This window comes from Gymnoscopelus braueri (genome assembly GCF_963280865.1).
Source record: "Gymnoscopelus braueri genome assembly, chromosome: 19".
Classification (NCBI taxonomy): domain Eukaryota; kingdom Metazoa; phylum Chordata; class Actinopteri; order Myctophiformes; family Myctophidae; genus Gymnoscopelus; species Gymnoscopelus braueri.
The window spans coordinates 15,167,469-15,186,547 of NC_137621.1; the positions used below are offsets into that span (position 1 = coordinate 15,167,469).

The 19,079-nt window shown below is 40.8% G+C and overlaps 1 protein-coding gene across 3 annotated transcripts in view; it reads left to right on the top strand.

Moving 5' to 3' along the window:
* plcb2 (phospholipase C, beta 2) overlaps window positions 1-18,100 on the top strand; it is a 59,127-nt gene extending 41,027 nt beyond the window's left edge. For 2 of the 3 annotated variants that reach the window (XM_080414549.1, XM_080414550.1), the window contains exons 31-35: window positions 6,628-6,692; window positions 10,504-10,560; window positions 11,876-11,933; window positions 15,138-15,221; window positions 16,256-18,100. In XM_080414549.1, coding sequence (XP_080270675.1) covers window positions 6,628-6,692; window positions 10,504-10,560; window positions 11,876-11,933; window positions 15,138-15,221; window positions 16,256-16,429 — 438 coding nt within the window. In that variant the 3' untranslated portion in view covers window positions 16,430-18,100. The remainder of the gene's footprint in view (window positions 1-6,627; window positions 6,693-10,503; window positions 10,561-11,875; window positions 11,934-15,137; window positions 15,222-16,255) is intronic. The other variant, XR_013932148.1, reaches the window with a different exon arrangement.
* Window positions 18,101-19,079: the final 979 nt, after the last annotated feature.

Consider the following 19,079-nt stretch of genomic DNA (forward strand, 5'->3'; position numbering starts at 1 on the left):
AACCTTTTCTGTACTCAAACCAACAGACACAAAATAAAGACCCCCACCCATACTTCCCCCAACACCGCTGAAGTAGCCTTGAGCAAGGCACTGAACCCCCAAAACTGCTCCAGTGGAGTTGCTCAGTGGCCAACAGTTTAAAGACTGTGGTTGTACTGTGATGGTCCATGTTTGTGAAGGTGAAGCAGGGCGTGGCTGAACAAGAGCATTAGTGCTCAGCCAACCTCCTCTGGGTAAATGGGGGGGAAGGAAAGGAAAAACTGAAAAACATTGAAATTTTTATATCAGCGAGAAAAAAAGTTAGTTTGTTAATTAGTTCAGTGGTTCTCAAAGTGGGGTCCAGGGACCCCCAGGGGTACTTGGAGGGGGGATGGGGGGTCCCAGCAAAAGTAGTTAATACAGCATCACAATCATTGTAGCCACTTTATCCATTTACGTATATGTTGGCTATTCAAAAATAGCATATCTACAAGCTCACTGCGAGCTTGTACATCTGCTATTTCTGGACATTTTTGAAAAATATCGAAAATGTTTGGAAAGTTTTGAAGAATTTTTCTTTTACATAAATCCTCTCTTCTGGGGGTCCCTGGGACAACACCTTTTCAGACGGGGGTCCCCTAGCCTGGTAAACCATCCTGTTCGCGTCTTCTGCAGAAGAATCTGTGATTCTGTGAATTCACGCGAACGGGATGGTTTACAGTACCAGGCTAGGGGTCAAAATACAATTTGAAAAAAACTTTTTAGAACCACCAAATTAGTTGGGTTGTGTTTATTTTATTGGCCTGACTGTTTTCTTATTTTCTTATTTTTTTATTTTATTGTCATTTGCCAGTTCCCACCTGATGTTGTGTGGGAGTCCAGACTGCTCCATACCGTACCGAATAACTGCTCGTTTGCACAACGTCTTGAGACTAGGACTAGGATTTAAATTTAAGGCCTGTAAGCAACTACAGACGGGTTGTTGTGTCTGTGTTGTGTATCCAAAGAGGAAGAGACGATCTCTGACCATGCAGCTGAACATACTACACTTCCAATCCAGGCCTTTCCCCTTGGGCTCAACCTTCTTCCAGAATAAGGTCTTTGGGTTGAATGTCCACAGATCATTGAGGTTATCACTGTCCTGGACAGAAGTCTCTTGATACTGTATACTTATCCTTAGACTATTATTGAGGTTCGGACCAAGGTTGTTGCCGCCATATATGTACAGCTCTCCATTATAGGCAAAGGCTGCATGACGCGTGCGTCCCTTTGGATGACGCTGTTCACAAACACTCAGCCAGCAGTTGGTCTGTGTGTCAAACACTCTGATGTTTTCGCGGTACCTCTGGTACCCCTTTCCCCCAAATACAAACATCTTTGTCCCGATGATGGTGGCAGAGTGATGGTGTGAAGCAGATGGCCGAGTGCCTCTGGTGTCAATTAAAGACCAGACCATTGTGCTGGTGTCCAACTTGTACAAGTCATTATTAATACGATAGCTACTAGAGCGACTAATAAAGCCCCTACCATGCGTCATAATACTATAGATTTTTCCTCCATAGATGTACATGACCTTCCCTAAGACACAAGCCGAGTGGCTCTCTCTCCCCTCTGGAACGGTCCTAGAAATCTTGAGATTTAACCATCTGTGGGTGTTGACATCAAATGCATAAAGAATAGGGTCCTGGCGGTGCTCCGTTTTTTTTTTTATGACTTCATTAATGTCCTCGGAGCCGACAAAACCACGGATACCACCGCCACGGATACCATCGACAGAGCCTGACAGAGGACCGTAGGCTGACAGAGTAGGGTCATATGTGATCTCCTCAAACTTCACTGTTCCTCCCCAGACGTATATGACATCCTTTATCAGCACAGCCGTGTGGCCCAAGCGCGGGGAGGGAACCTCGACGGGCCGTTCTCCTTTCACCAGGGACAACTTCTTTTTACCTTGTCCTTTTGTCACCGTGTACAACTTCCTTGTCCAGTGTGAAGACACTGTGTTGAAGACCTGCACATCAATCTGATCCATGGCGGTGGTCACACCGGGATAGAACCCTGTAAAAGTGTAAACATTGTCCCCCACTGGCACAGCAGCACAATGAATCGGTCCGCTTCTGCAACGCACCAGTTTTCCTTTCTGGGTCAACGACCAACACAACATATTTTTCTCTCTGTCTCGTCTCTCTCTAACACTTTTAGATCTATCTCTCTCTGGCACACTTCGATACTATATAAGGCTGTCCAGAGCTCTGGTGTGATGTCACCCACAACACAAAGTATGACACAAATGCGTAACAGCGCTGATTTGTTCAGGTGTTCTTATATATGCACACATTTCTCTCTTAAACGTGGTGCGTGGGTAAAGTACCCGTCCACCATTGCAAAGTCTTGGGGTTGGAATCCACCGCAATGCATACGGTTTGGGCGAGTGTCTATTCGAACACAATTGGTCGTGTTCGGGGTTGTGAGCTGGGCAAGGAGGGTGATCTTTGTCACTGTACGTACTCCTCAAGGGGCCAGCTTCTGAGTGGTAAATTGAGGCTGTATAGGAAGAGGCAGTTCATATGAATGGCCTGTAGTCTCGCTGTTTTACCCCAGCTGGTGTTAGAAAGAATTAGGCTCCATTCAAGCGGATGGGTTGTTGCCTAACTTTACACTTGATTTTATTACCTTAAAGGAGCATTTCACCCCTGGAAGAAACTGCAATCACTCAATGGTAACAGTATTTGTAGTAGATAACAATAGCACAATTTAAAATTTGCACCCTATGGCCAGAAAAATAATTAAATCTGTGTGTTTGACTAGGGTTTGACTGGACTGCTGCATTACTACAATGACCATAATGCGTTGGTGCACTGCCCCTCCTTGTGGGTTGCATGTGGGTGTGATCTCCAACAACAACATACAAACAGCATGCCAGTGTTGCCATGTCTGCTTATTATAAGCGGCTTCTTTCTAAAATGTAGTTGATATTTGGGCTTGTTTCCAAATGTTTTGATTGTTGTTTAAACCAGTGGTTCTCAAACATGTTCATGTATTTTTCCACAGACCCCCATCTGAAATTATAATTTGTGCCAGGGAGCCCCTAACAAATATGTGTCAAAAATATTCCACATTTTGCACTTTTTCCCCCTCAAGATTTTTTTGTAAATAGCAGATCTACAAGCTCACAATGGGTCGCGAAGCGTTGTGAGCTTGTAGATCGGCAATTTTCAAATATATAATATCCCATGTCTAGGTAAAGTGCTCTTGGCCTAGTTATCTTCTTTTGGGCTTGTTTTCATAGACCTGGTTGCTTATTTCTCTCACAATATCTGGCAACACTGGCTGTAGAACGTGTACCTCGCACACGTTCATCTAGTTACATATATGTCCAAGGATTCGTTAGTGATGTCATATCACTGACAAATCCTTGGTATCTTTATGCAGTTCTACTTCCGTGTCGCATAGTAGTGACATCACTGTCGAATCCTTGGTATTATGATCCTAGCCTTTCGCAACAGTGTTTGTTTACCAGCGCCGCCACTCCACGCTGTATTTTTGTTTTCACGCTTGCGCTTATGAAACACTAAACAGGATTATGATTTCATGTCAACATTCAAGTACAACTATCAGAAGATAACTCAGGTAAAGTAATGCCTCACTCTGCAAGGGGGGTTGCCCGCTGGCCGCAGCTAATGGGAGTGGCCGAGTGGGGAAAGAAGGGTGTACGAAATGTTAGGGAGACACCCTCAGGGGCCGGTCCTTTGAGCCATGTGGGTTGGTTTGGATTTGAACTACAGCTGTAGTCACTTGCAGTCATGTAGTGCGGACATAAGGTGAGAACCTACGGAAAACGTCATTTGACGCTATGGGGATCGTCTTACGGATCAAAAATCTAAAAACACAGATACAACACAAAGAACACATCAGGATCATGTTTATGGGTCCTAGACTTAATAAAAATAGGATTTTTTCTCAAAATCGGCGAAGTGTCCCTTTAAGTATACACTACTAAATAAGGCCCAGACTGCCAGCGATTTTTTGATTTTCTAAGTAGTCACAGAATATTTATCTCCAGTCTCTATTGCTTATAATGACCCAGTGAGCCACATTTTTTCAAACTTGTATAATCTCAGCAATGTCTTGATGAAGTGCTGCATGTTATCTTGGCTTGGCAAATATACACAGCTTAAATCTTTATTATTGTCAATATAATTCTCAAAGGATATTTTGTCAAAGCGCTTAAGGTAAGACTTGTCAAGACCATAATGTACGCAGTCATTTAACTGGTAAAGTAGTACTTTAACTATTTGGTTCCATTTGAACACTCTCTGAGTTAATTCTGAGGACTTTACTGTGTACATGGTCCATCCGGCAGTCTCCTCGAACCCTCTTCAGCTCTCTTCAGTGCATCTATCGACCCGCCTCTGAAAATTCGGAATCCTTCTTACAGCTGAGGATGCGTTCTGTGCTCCCCCATCGGTGCACCCTCCTCGTCTCACCTCTCTGGTGCCGCGTGACGCCGGACCGCAGGCGAGCAGCATGCAAATGAACAATGAGCAGGGGTGCACTGCTTGGATTAAATAATAAGAAGCTTGCATATTGAAAACCACTTAAAGGAGTAGTTCACCCAAAAAATGACTTATTTTCTATCAATTGCACACCCCATGAAGTAGGGGTGTGCCGATACACTAATTTCACCAAACGAGATACGATATTTGGCTCACAACTTCGATACGATTTTGATACGATACGATACGCACTTTTTTATTATGAAAATATATGGGGGAGAGAAAATGCAAACAAATTATTCTGTTTTTGCATTATTCAGACGCAAACTTGTAGCTTTTCAGCTACAATAGCCGTTTTGAATCCAAATAGGGCAATAGTGTGACACCTGACCCGAAAGAAAACAACATGTTGTCACCCTTTTCACCTCGGGGCTGTTTTCAAGCCTGATTATTATTATTGTAAATCTCGATATTTTTTCCCCCCAAAACGATACATATCGTCACGAAAACGTATCGCGATATATCGCGGGACGATATATCGGCACACCCCTACCATGAAGCCTTGAATCCATGGATTCATTTTTATTTTTGTCGCATTGCTAAGCTAATAATTTGATTCCCGTCTCCTACCGGCTAATGTATCCGGTAGGAGACACAAAGTAGATTCTTTGTGTCTCCTACCGGAAATAGACCTGGTCATCAAATTATTGGCTTGGGAATGCCACAAAAACAAAAATAAATCCCTGAATTGAAGGCTTCATGGGGTGTGCAATTGATAGAAAATAAGTCATTTTTTGGGTGAACTCCTCCTTTAAGCCCTATATCCTTTGTTGTACGGCGAATAGACAAAAGAGACGATCTACGAGCTTGTAGATGCGATGCGTTCAGCTGGCGCCACAATGCCCCTCCAGATTGGACTTTGTGCCCCCCAACTAGATTGGCCAGTACCCTACCAACATTTCAATGTGTTTTAAAAATGTTAATGCAGGGCAGGCTAATACAGGCCTACAATTAGTGCAGAGTCAGATTAGTTTTATGCCGCTCTGCGAGAGATAGAGGTTCACTTCAGTGGGCGTAACGTGCCAAAATAAATGGAAGGGCATCATTCGCAGGAAGTTTCATGCCGATCACTGCCCTCAGCTCTACTAATGATTTTAAGTACTTTTGACACCCTATGGCTATGGGATACCTCTGTATTTGTCAAAAGCAATAAATACATATACCCAAAAAAATTATAAATAAGACATACATGTATTGTATTGTATTTGTATTTGCATTGCTGAGTAACTGTCCATGGTGGAATCGTCATCACTCACTGCTGTGGAGTTTTTTTCTTTCTTTTCTTTGCCTCCTTTCGTGTGGTGGCGACAAGTTACATTAAAGTAATACTAGGTAACTTTTTCAAAAAAACTAATGTTAAATTGTATATCTTTTGTGAGTGGCAAATGTTTCACAACGCCGACTGCATGAATTTCACCCCCGAAAGCCTTTTATAAACTATTTTCTATTGAAACGGTGGCCGGAAAACAGAAACGGAAATGCACCGGTTTCCTGTTTGGCTAGGAACTACCGCACCGGTTTCCTGTTTGGCCAGGAACTACCGCGCTATTAACAAAAAGGAATCTCAAGCTTTTTTTCAAGAAATCATAGGATTTGAAGATTGAAAAACAACAGCAAAAGAAAAAACTGCTCACGGAAACTAATGCTCCACTGGCTAAGAGAAACGATCCGCAGATAGTATAAAACAATTAAAAGAACGCTTTTTGAAACGCTTCCACCTTCCGGTGAAAACAAATGGAATTCTGGGTAATGGAGGACTACGGAAAATACATGCAGTGACGGTGGTGACCAGCAGAGGTTGCTAAAAATCGTTATTTGTGGACCTGCCTTGTATTACTTTAATGCACTACGATCGCAGTGTTAGTGTGTTTTCTGCATGGATGAGAGCTTTCTTTATGATTATGTGTTTTTAAGTAAGTATAATAATGGGCATTTGCGCATCGACTTCTGCTAATGCTTTGATTGATTGATAGCCTAAGTTGATGGTTTTGTATTGTGTTATTCGAGGAAATTACATTCGCCAGATGTTGTTTGTGTTGACATGGAAGACACTGACTGTGCCACGTCCACTGTCCTGTTTCCCGTGTGACAGCGTCTGACCAAGCTGTTGGAGATGGCCACCGAGAGACACTCCAGTGAGCTGAGGACCCTGGAGAGGTGGGACATGTACACTCAGTACTGTGTGTGTGTGTGTGTGTGTGTGTGTGTGTGTGTGTGTGTGTGTGTGTGTGTGTGTGTGTGTGTGTGTGTGTGTGTGTGTGTGTGTGTGTGTGTGTGTGTGTGTGTGTGTGTGTCTCTCTCTCTCTCTCTCTCTCTCTCTCTCATCACATTGTATGATTTTTAAGTAATTAATTGGCATTTTATTGCATGAAATAAGTATTTGATCACCTACCAACCAGTAAGAATTCCGGCTCTCACAGACCTGTTTCTTGGTCTTTAAGAAGCCCTCCTATTAAAAAAAATTGTTCTCCCCACTGTATACTGTACATCACTTTCTTTACATTTCCTACAAACCTTTTTGTTTATTGAAAGATAAGATAATAATAATAATAATAATAATTCCATTCATGTAAAAGCTTGTGGATCTGCCATTTTCACCATTTCATAGTAATAGAGCATTGTGGTCGTTAAACGTAATTCTTTTACGTTTGGGTCCCGGGAAGACACCACGTTTATCTTTTGGATCTGGAGCTGAAAATGTTTGGGAAACTCTACAGTACAAATACTGCACATTCAGAAGAACACACACTGTCCACACACACAGTGCAGTACCGTACCGCATATTCAGAAGCAGTGGTGTAAAGTAACTAAGTACATGTACTCAGGTACAGTGCTTAAGCACAATTTTGAGGTATTTTTACTTTCTTCAGTATTTACAATTTTCAATACTTTTACTTCTACTCCACTACATCTCAGAGGCAAATATTACTAAAAGTACTTTTTACTCCACAACAATTATTTGACAACTTTAGTTACTAGTTACTTTGTAGATTTTAATTATTATTACAAAACATACATTAACCACTTCAGCTCTATTTAAACTTTGGCTATTTGAAAATAGCCGATCTACAAGATCTGCTATTATCAAAAGATTTGTTTACATTTTAGACATATGATATCTTATGAAACATTCTGCATAATGAGTACTTTTACTGTGGTACTTTAAGTATATTTTGATGCCGATACTTTTGTGCTTTTACTCAAGTTCATTTTTAAAACAGAATATCTACATTGCAGCATTGACATTTTTATTTATGTAAAACATTTGAGTCCATCACTGTTCAGAAGAACACACAGTCCACACACACACACACACACACACACACACACACACACACACACACACACACACACACACGCGCGCACACGCACACGAGCGCACACACACACACACACACACACACACACACACACACACACACACACACACACACACACACACACACACACACAGGACGCTGACGAATCAAACGTTCTTGGATGACAGCATCTCTGTGTGTGTTTGTTTGAAGTCATATTTTGCAAAGGACAATATGAGTCACCTCTGCACACTGTTCTTGGCTTGTGTGTGTGTGTGTGTGTGTGTGTGTGTGTGTGTGTGTGCGTGTGCGTGTGTGTGTGTGTGCGTGTCTTATAAAGTGTGTATATGTTTACTCACATGCACGTGTGTGTTTGTGCGTGCGTGCGTGCGTTTGTTATCCAGTGTCTCCAGCTGGCAGATGGTCTTCTAAGGACAGCCATTAGCCAACAGGTGTTTTAAACAGCCTGGGGACATACTGTACGGTTCCCTGCCACCTACCTGTCCACGCAGACACTTTGACACACAGGATTTAGCCTCCTTTCTGACCACTGAAACCAAAGGTCACGGTGTCCCAGAACCTCACGTTGGAAGCAGGGAAAGGCTTCTGGTTGCACAGAGAGAGAGAGTTCCTTTCAGGACGTACAGTCCTTAAATTCTGTCTTGTTTTAATTTGTTCTCAGACAGTGGTACTCAAGTACTGTGCTTGACCACTTAACCCGTTTAGACCGGGAAAGAATCTGTGTCATTTTTAGATTCCTTTGGCTATTCAAAAATAGGTGCCGCGCTCATAGCGCACCGAGTGCTGCGCTATGAGCTTGTAGATCTGCTGTTTTTTTTTTTTTTATCGTGGAAAATGTGTGCAAATCTTTGAATATATATATATTTTTAAAGCGAACATTTGTAACTCAAATCTTTGCTTCTGGGGGATTCTACAAATGTCTTCTAAATCTTAACAGAATTTTGGAAAATGTATTTGGCCGTGGACCCCCATCTCAAATATTTTGTTTCAGGGACCCCCAGAAGTTGTAACATAGTGTTAAAATGTTTGCTTAAAAATATATATATATTCAAAGCATTGCACACATTTTCACTATTTTTCAAAAATAGCAGATCTACAAGTTCATAGCGCGGCGCTCTATCTTAAAAATAACACAGATGCGTTCCCGGTCTTAAGGGGTTAAACCCCCATATGGTTGAGTGGAGTACTTCAGGGCTCTATGCTAGTTTTCTGTTATTGTGGGGAAAGGTTTTGCTGAACGACAAGCTCACAACCCGTCGCCCCACAATACGGATGCTGGGGTTTAAGTGCTTAGTACAATTTTGAGGTACCCTTAGTCAAACTCTGAGTCAAATATTGTACTGTTTTACTCTTTATACTCTTTACTTTACTTACAAGTTGCTTTGTAGATTTGGATCTACCCGATCTACAAGCCCACAACAACGTGTTGAAATGTGAACTGTTGTGAGCTTGTAGATCTGCTACTTTCAAAACCAGAATGAGTACAACTGCTAGTTGTAAAAACATAGCATTGTTCTTCATAAATAGCCTATAATATTTAATGAAGACGGAATGCACTTGCCCGTCTGGCAACCTTAAAGCAAACTCCACTTGCCCGAACGTTTTATTTACTTGCCACCAAGGGGCTAGCATCCGGCTTGTAAATTGAGGCTATATAGGAAGTGTGACAGTTCATATGAATGGCCTGTAGTCTCACTGTTTTGCTGCTGTTTCACCCCTGCTGGTTGCAGAAGCAATTAGGCTCTATTCAAGTGGATGGGCTTTTGGCAGCACTTTAAACTTGATTTTATTACCTTTAATTTCATTGTCATAAATACTATATGCTTCCAGTCGCTAGTTTAAAGTCAATCACCATGATATGCGTTTTGGTAAATTATGGTCCCATTTATTTTAAATAAATTAAAACTAATGATAAAGTAGGGTATGTTTCTAGGGTTTCTACTGGTTCTATATAGTGAAGACCCGCCCTCGCTGCGGTTTCAGCCAGTAGCATTAATTTCCGTTTGCATTTCCGACCGGATATCAACCGGATATAGAAATATGGCGGATTTGAAATCGCTGCAAAATAGGCTTAATTTACGGTCTGTAGAAACTAATGGCGTGACGCTGTCCATATTTCTTTTACGGTCTATGCTGATGTGCCGTAACAGACCTGTCACTCTTGGTTCAATAAAACCCTAAAGTCCAGTTTATAGACGACATACACAGAAATTACTTTTTACATGCGCAAGGCATCTTTATTGACAAACAAGGGAGATTCCCTCTATACTACGTGAATAACAGAACAGCAAATTAATGATATTAAAACAATACGACCTGATATATCACGAAGGCAAATCGCTCCACATCTAAGTCTGCATGCAAACAAGCGATCGGTTGAGCGCCTGGAGAATTCTGAAGTTCTTATCTATTACATTCAGTATATCAACGCTGTGGCTATCAAGGCCTGTCTTCTGACTGCACTCTATAAAGTAAAGGTTGACGGCCCAAGGTTCCACAATGGACCATCAATGCTTACCACAGGCAGTCGGGCAACCGTTAGTGTCAACCCCTGGTATTGCTACTGTACTTTACTAAAATCTGAGTACATCTTCCACCACTGCAGGCAGGCATCTTTAAATTCTGTCTATTTTTCCCTCCTTCCCCAGCGAAACCAAAGAAGCCAAGAAGAAAAGCTTCTCGAAGCGCTCATCAGATAAGGCCAAGTGAGTGACACCAAGTCCTTGTTTTCAAACACGTTTCTGGAGCTCTGTTCGCTGTGTGGACTTATTGGCTTTCTCGTCCGATTGACCAGTGGTTCTCAAAGTGGGGTGGTGCGAGGACCCCCAGGGGTCCTTGAGTCGGTTCCAAGCTGGTTCCCTGCTAAATTAGTTCATATACAGCATCCGAAGTCAGTTTAACCGATTAAGCCTATTTTATACTTTAGATATTTGAAAATGGACGATCTACAAGCTCACAATGTGTTGTGATGCGACGGGTTGGGAGCTTGTAGATCTGCTACTGTATTTTTTTAAAACAATTTGAAAAATTGTGAAACATTTGGAATAATTATGAACATTTTTAACAATGCAAATCTTCGCTGATGTGGGTCCTTATTGGTACAAAATCTTTTCAGATGGGTGTCCGCGTCAAACATATCAATTTGGGGGTCCTCTACAGTACGTGAACATGTTTGAGAATGAAATGAATTCAAGTCTCCATGGGGTGACTAATCAATAGAAAAAATGTCAATTTGGGGGTGAACTATCCCTTTAAAGGGTCTACACCATGAATTTCATTTTTTTTTTGGTTTTTAGTATTTTTTGGGCTCCCCAGTGTCTCTTGTACCCCAAAAAATATTTTTATTTAACATTCAGTCGTTCATTCTCATTTCAGAGATTTTCAGAATGGGCGTGTCTGAACAGGCCATTTCAGAATGTGCAACGCAAGTGATGTCACTTGCGTTGCCAATGTTAAATGGAAAGTGCCCGAATCGCTCCGAAACTTTTTCTACCCCCCCTAAGTGGGGGTCTACGAACAAATACTTCGGGCTCGGTGAAACAGGCACCTCAAACACTTGGTGGAATTGTTAAAAAAATTTCAAAGTGTTTTTTTTTCGATTTTGTATTTTTCTTAGATGCTTCTTTTTATGCAGAATTTTTCCTTTTTTTTTTTTTTTTTTTAATATATTTTTTTATTAACAGACAGAATTGCTCAGTAGCCCCCCCCTGCCAAAGAGGACGTTTTGGTATTGCAGCTGAAAGTGCTGTATAAGCCAGAGACAATTGACTTGGGATGAGTATATCTGAGTGATGATTTAGGCTCAAACCTTTTGAAAAAGGTTTGAGGGACATACACCATATGATTTTAAATATCAAATATTTTTTTTAAATTCATGGTGTAGATCCTTTAACGCTTTGTGAAGAGAAAAAAATCTGCGTTGCTTATAATCTGCTGTTGTTCACTGTGTGATTATCATCATCGTTATCCATTGAATCGGTATAACTGAACACCCTTATTATAATCCAATGATTTGGTCAGGATCAAGAGGTCAATGAGCATCGACGCACTAGAGGAGTCCCCTCAGCTTGATGCTGTGGTGAGTACAGGAGTATTATTGCATACAGAGGTGTAAGTAAAGTGCTACTTTGTTCATTTAGTTGAGTACTTTTTTTTAGGATCTTAACTTTATTTGAGTACTGTATTTCAGTCTACTTTCCTTCAGAGCACATAGTAATCCACTGGTATAAAATTGATTGGAAACCCCTTTTATGTACGTCTGGATATGTATAGATAGATCTTTATTGATCCCAAGGGAAATTCAGTCATAGCAGCACCACAGTAAGAATGAAACAAAGATAGGTAAAGGTAGAGGACAAGTACAGAATAAGTAGTCGGGTATCACTAGTTAAAATAGGATAACATTAGAAAAGACAATATAACGTCATCTTAACATATAGTATGGCCTGGCCCTCTGCGCCTGAGCTGGTCATAATGTGCTCTGTGCATAATGTAAATACAGTATATATATATATCAGTAGATAGAAATGGAGGCATACAGTAGGTATCTTATGCATTCTATCACCAATAAAAACAACATATAAATATTCTAACTCTGGGGAAGCCGGGGATTGAACTGGAAACCTTCCGTTTCCTTAAGCGACATTTTGGACATAATACAAGTGTTTCAGTCACATGCATGGCCACTTTGGTGCCTTTAGAACATGTGCATACCTACGCACGCACGCACGCACGCACGCACGCACGCACGCACGCACGCACGCACGCGCAGACACACACACGGGCAGACACACACACACACGGTTAGACACACAATCAAACAGATTGCCCTCTTCAGGAAACCAGAAAAGAAGTTCAATTGTGAAGAACGTGCTCTTTTGAATATAAAAAAAAAATTGCACTCGACTGGCAAAAGGTTTAAAAGCCTTTATTAAAATGGCTATTTCATGGTGAATTTCTTAAAATAACGACATCGGTATCGGAAAATATGCCAGATGTCCAGATAATTTTTTACAAATTTCTAAAATGACAGAACCACAAGCTCACAATGCATCGCATCATGACACACTGTCACTGTGAGCTTGTAGATTTGCTAATTATGAAAATGTTTGAATGGGGCTAAAGTGGTTAAATAAATGTAAGTTTGGTTTATATGTATTGTTCATTGTATATTCAAGTTCAATGCTCTTTTCATAGTCTACTGTAATATTTACTTAATTTAAATGTTTTTATAACAATTTGTATTGGTGTTTATTTTTATGTATTTGTTTGCTTATAAGTTAAATCCTCTCAAAACATGAATCAAATAAGTTTTTCAAATTGATTTCAGGATTTTCTAAATTTTTTATATTACAAAATAAAATTGGTGGTCTAGAGACAGTGGTTCTCAAAGTGGGGTCCCGGGACCCCAGGTGTCCTTGAGGGGGTTCCAGGGGGTCCCCAGCTAAATGACTGATAGTTAGGAACCAAATGGACCCTTACAGGTCTGTAACTGTAAGTTAAATCAACACTTAGATTTTACAGTGTAGATTAAAGTCCCAGTCACAGAGAAATCTTATCAGATGGGGGTCAGTGGCCTAATGCAGTGGTTTCTTATATTATTTGACAATTTGGCCAATGTTTGACCAGTTTTTGTAATGTAGTTTGTTGGTTACTTTTGATGCAGTAATGGTCTTTTTCTTTTCTTTTTTTTTCTTCTTCTTTTTTCAAGGTATTAAACAGGTCTTAAAAGTCCTTAAATTGTCACTTCATCTGGGACCCCCCCCCCCCAACAAAAAAAAAATCATGTGGGGAGAGGTCTCGACCCACAGGTCGAGAACCACTGGTCTAGAGACTCTCCAAAATCGGGATGGGCATCGGACCCCAAAATCTGGCATCAGTCACGCATCGGATTCCTGTCCGGCTCCTCTCAGACCAAAACACTCCAACAGCGCTGCATTGCGTCTCTATTTCCATCCTCCTTTAATCAGCGATTATACCCATTAATTACAGCGACTATTTATAACACAATCAGTTGTTTAATCAGCATGGCCTCTGTATTGAATGGCTGGGTGCATTAAGCAGTGTCTGATTGAATTGGACAAGTCCAACCTGCTGTGACCCAAACTGTATTGATCGTCTTTCTCGGGTTGCCTCCCGTGGGCGGTAACACCACACACACACACACACACACACACACACACACACACACGTTTGTATTACTATACTTGTAAGGACATCAACATTTTAGGTTTGTGATACCATTTTTTTGCTTTATTTTTTTTTTGTCATTTTTAACCATAACTCTAAAGGCTAAAATAGTCTACTAGAACTAGCCTGTAGATCAGCTATTTAACTGTAACCCTAACCCCTAAACCTAACTTCTATGTCTAATGCAAACCCTAAACCTATCCTCTATGTCTAATCCAAACCGTAAACCTATCCTCTATGTCTAATCCAAACCCTAAACCTATCCTCTATGTCTAATCCAAACCGTAAACCTATCCTCTATGTCTAATCCAAATCCTAAACCTATCCGCTATGTCTAATCCAAACCGTAAACCTATCCTCTATGTCTAATCCAAACCCTAAACCTATCCTCTATGTCTAATCCAAACCGTAAACCTATCCTCTATGTCTAATCCAAACCGTAAACCTATCCTCTATGTCTAATCCAAACCGTAAACCTATCCTCTATGTCTAATCCAAATCCTAAACCTATCCTCTATGTCTAATCCAAACCCTAAACCTATCCTCTATGTCTAATCCAAACCCTAAACCTATCCTATGTCTAATCCTAACCCTAAACCTATCCTCTATGTCTAATCCTAACCCTAAACCTATCCTCTATGTCTAATCCTAACCCTAAACTCAACCTGAATCTTTTCCTAATTGTAATCCCAACGCCCCATATTGTTTTTAACCATAAAACAACCATTTTCTCTTGTGAGGACCGGAAAATGGTCTCAAATTCTACTATACTTGTGGGGACATTTCGCCCTCGCAAGTACAGTGATACAAGAACACACACACACACACACACACACACACACGCACACACGCACGCACACACAGAAACATGAGCAGATGTACTGTTTATAGGCCTATGTAGCGTACAGAAACACAATCTTTGCTTTTCACTCGATAGGGGAAACAGACATACTGTACTGTAGTACAGACCAACAGACCAAACCGCTGACCACAAAGCGGAATCCTTTGTGTTCATTTGAATTTAAATGAACTCTCAGGAAATTGCTACACAAGTGATTATTTGGGAACTGGGGCATGTGTTATATTCTTACAGATCCCAGATTACAGCCCTCAGCAAGAAGCTCTGATGAAGAAACAGGCTGTTACAATAGAGGACATCAAAGCCCTTGCTAATCAGGTATACGCACGCACGCACGCACGCACGCACGCACGCACGCACGCACGCACGCACGCACGCACGCACGCACGCACGCACGCACGCACGCACGCACGCACGCCTAGTGATGGAAGAAGTACTCACATGTTTATGTCTACATTTTTATATCTACATTGCAGTATCAATACTGCAATGTAGATATACTCTGTTACAACTAGAAGTACCCTATTCAAAATGTACTATACCTGAGTGAAAGTAAACACACACACACACACACACACACACACACACACACACACACACACACACGCAAAGTAATCATGCCATCATTAAGTCATAAGTGCATCAAGCCAACACACCTGTCTGTCAAATAATATGCTATTAAATCAAGTATTATTAGTAAACAAGCCGGGCTGAAACTATTGTTTTTGTGCTGGCTTTTTATCTGCCATGATTTTAGAAATTCCAGTGAGATGGTAAAGAATAGACATAACATTTTTGCCACAACAAATGTCGGTCTGATTGGGGCGCTATAATTACGTTTTAAGTTTTTAAGTTTTAAGTTTTAAATGCCATAACTCCAACACATAGGCTACATGCAGCTTGTGGATATCTTGATATTTTATTTTGAAGATATTGATGATAGGGGAATTGTTATTATACATTTTTTGTATTTGCCACTGATCACATGACAAACATTTCTGCATTTAGGACCCTTCAGCATTCCTTTTTGAGCAGTAGTTCCGTATAGGCAAACGCGGTAATGGCCCCGATTCACTAAGAAATGTACGACCATATTTTGATCTTACCCGCATTTAAGACAATATTTTGCATGAAGACAATTGTCTTAAATGCCGGTAAGATCAAAATATGGTCGTAAATTACTTAGTGAATCAGTTGAATCTATACTAGGCCACCTCATTTCTTGTGTTCATGTGGTTAGAATTAAATAACACAATCAGCCTCAAGCTATGCAGTAGTCGTGCTAGTATTATCAGTTGACCTGTATGACAGGTTCCTGATGCCCCGTAATGAACTTTGGCCCTTGTCACTAGCTAAACCAGGTGGCGCTGAAGGAGCATGAGCAGAAGATGAGATCTCTGCCCGGGGAGGTGAAGGAGTCTGTCAATGCGTGTGTGGGAGCCCTCTTCCCTGACCAGGTGGACCAGAGCGGGGAGAAGAAGGAGGTGGAAGGAGTGGGCGTCTATGGAGATGTGTTCCTGGGTTAACCCATTATAAGACCTGAGGTCGATTCAAAAAATGTCCTCTAAATCCTAACAGTTTTTCTGAAAAAACTATGTTGCTATATATATCAGTGGTGCTCAAAACTTTTTCATGTCACCCCCAAAATGATATGTATTTGGCCGCCGACCCCCATCTCAAAATATTTTGTTCCAGGGACCCCCAGAGGCAAAGATTTGAGTTGAAGATGTTCGCTTTCAGAAATATATATTTAAAGATTTGCACAAATCTTCACGATTTTTCAAAAATAGTAGATCTATAAGCTCGCAGCGCGGCACGAAGTGACGTCTTCAAAACAGGGCGTCCGAGACCCCTAGGGAGTCCGGGGGCCGGCAAATGTTTGTCATAGTTTTTTTATTTAAATGTCGGAAAATATAATATATATAATAATTAATATATAATATTAACATGAATACACTATATTATTTGCAAATATAATATGTAAACAAACAAACACCAAACATTTAATTTACACAACACTGCAGCTTCACTTGGAGGTGAATGATAGGCACTTAAAAGAAAAACCTGTGGAATACTAACCAGCTGACACAAGCTAGACATTGATGAGACAATCGGCTAAATATGGTGGCCTGGCTTTAATAGCCTCTTATCAAGTTGCATGGAAGGCTTTCTTAAAAAAAGGTTTAATATTCAACACAATGTTATACACTATACATTTAGTGGGGGTCCCTGCTTTGCCTCTCTCTCTCAGCTAAAGGGTCCTTGGCCTGAAAAACGTTGGAGACCCCTACGATATAATATCATCAAGCCCTTCCGCATTTAGTTTTTTGGTCCGAATGGGATGGGATCTTATGGCCAGGTACATTTTACATAACCGTCTTTCATACAATACTCCAAAAGTTTGATGATTTGGATTCGATTGCTTCTCTCTCTCGTCTCCCTCCAGTACCAAAACGGCCTTGAACCACTGTACTGTAGGTCATGCAGCGTGAAACACCTTTCAGACGTGGGTATATGTCATATCGCACACACAGTTCTTTATTCTGTACTTAGTTCCCTTTTCAGCCTTAATTAGTTGGAGGTCAGGGTGAAATATCCGAGCCGGCGCCGCGAGAGAAACCCAGGTTTCTACAAAAAGCTTCAAGGGTCTACAGGCTGACTCATGCAATGAATCACTCTGTCACACTTCAATGCAAAAAAAAATCTTGATTGAAACTCCCACAAGATTCTCACAAAGCGTGAATATATGATTCACTTTGAGGTTTAAATGGATTCTAATTACAAAGAAAGTAGTTCTGAAGAAGCAACATATTCACTCTGTAACTGTGTGGGACATAAAGTAGAGGTGGGTCACAATCAGTGGTGGACAAGGAAAGTGCTCACCCCAGTACTTTTGTACTTGAGTTAAAGTACTGGGGTGATTGCTTAAGTATTCAAAAGTAGCCTACATACTTACGAATAATTCAAAAGTATATCTTATTTTTAATTAATTTCTGTATTGAAATTGACATTTCCCCCCAAAATTCAAAGATCTTCCAGAAATGGTAATTTATTTTTTTGAAAATAGCAGATATACAAGCTCACAGCGACGCGTTGTGAGCTTGTACATCTGTTAAATATGGCTTACGGCTGTACACATTTTTACAGTCTATGGTCCAATCGGATGATACCCCCCCCCCCAAGGACCACTGGTGGTCCCCGGACCACTGGTTGAGAACCACTGGTTGAGAACCACTGATCTAAAGTACAAGTTAAGATGATATACTAAATATCAATAATAAATATATTGTGATTAAAACCTTTCAATGAACTTCCAATAAATCAGTTTGCTCATATGTCTATGCAGTGTGAACGTGTGCATAAACGTGTATAAACACAAATGGTTGTGTTGGCATGTGTTATCATTTCTAGACACAGACACATTATTGTATTGCAACGCAGAATGACAAAAATACGTGAATCACCAGAAAGAACATTACTGTTATTATTAATGATAATTCATATTACGAATGAACAGAACAAATGAATGAACGCATTGATGGCAGGAGGCAATTTTAAAAAGTGGCAGAGTAGCTCATTTAATACTTGTGTATTGACTGGTTATAAGCATGTGAAAGTCAGATGGTACATGTGAGGACAATTAACCCGTCTCTCTCCCATCTCTTTATCTTTCTCTCTCTCTCTCTCTCTCTCTCTCTCTCTCTCTCTCTCTCTCTTGCTCTCCACATTGATCCAGAGCTATGCTGTATATTGGGAAAAATGCCTTTTTTTCACAACAATGGCAGGTCTAATTCAAAATTCCACATACTGTAATTGTCCTTGTTTTCCAAGTGTACTGCAGGCTTCAAAAGGATCAATGGGCCTTTTAAATGCAGAGAGATTACAGGGTATCACGTAGAAAGGACAAATGCTTCACCAGACATTTGTGGATAAACCGTCAACGGCTGAGAAATCCTCTGAATCAATCACAGCTCCTTAAGTGGCACCTGAAGGAGCATTGACTGTTATGGGACACTCTGTCACATAACTGAACACATCTTTCAGCCTCCCTCGTGTGTGTGTGTCTGTCTGTTACTATGTCACAGGTTGGTCACATGAATCCACATTGGAATCCACATTGGAATCCACATTGGCGCCACAACGTTTCTTTTTTGTCCCCAGTATATTTATTGAGCA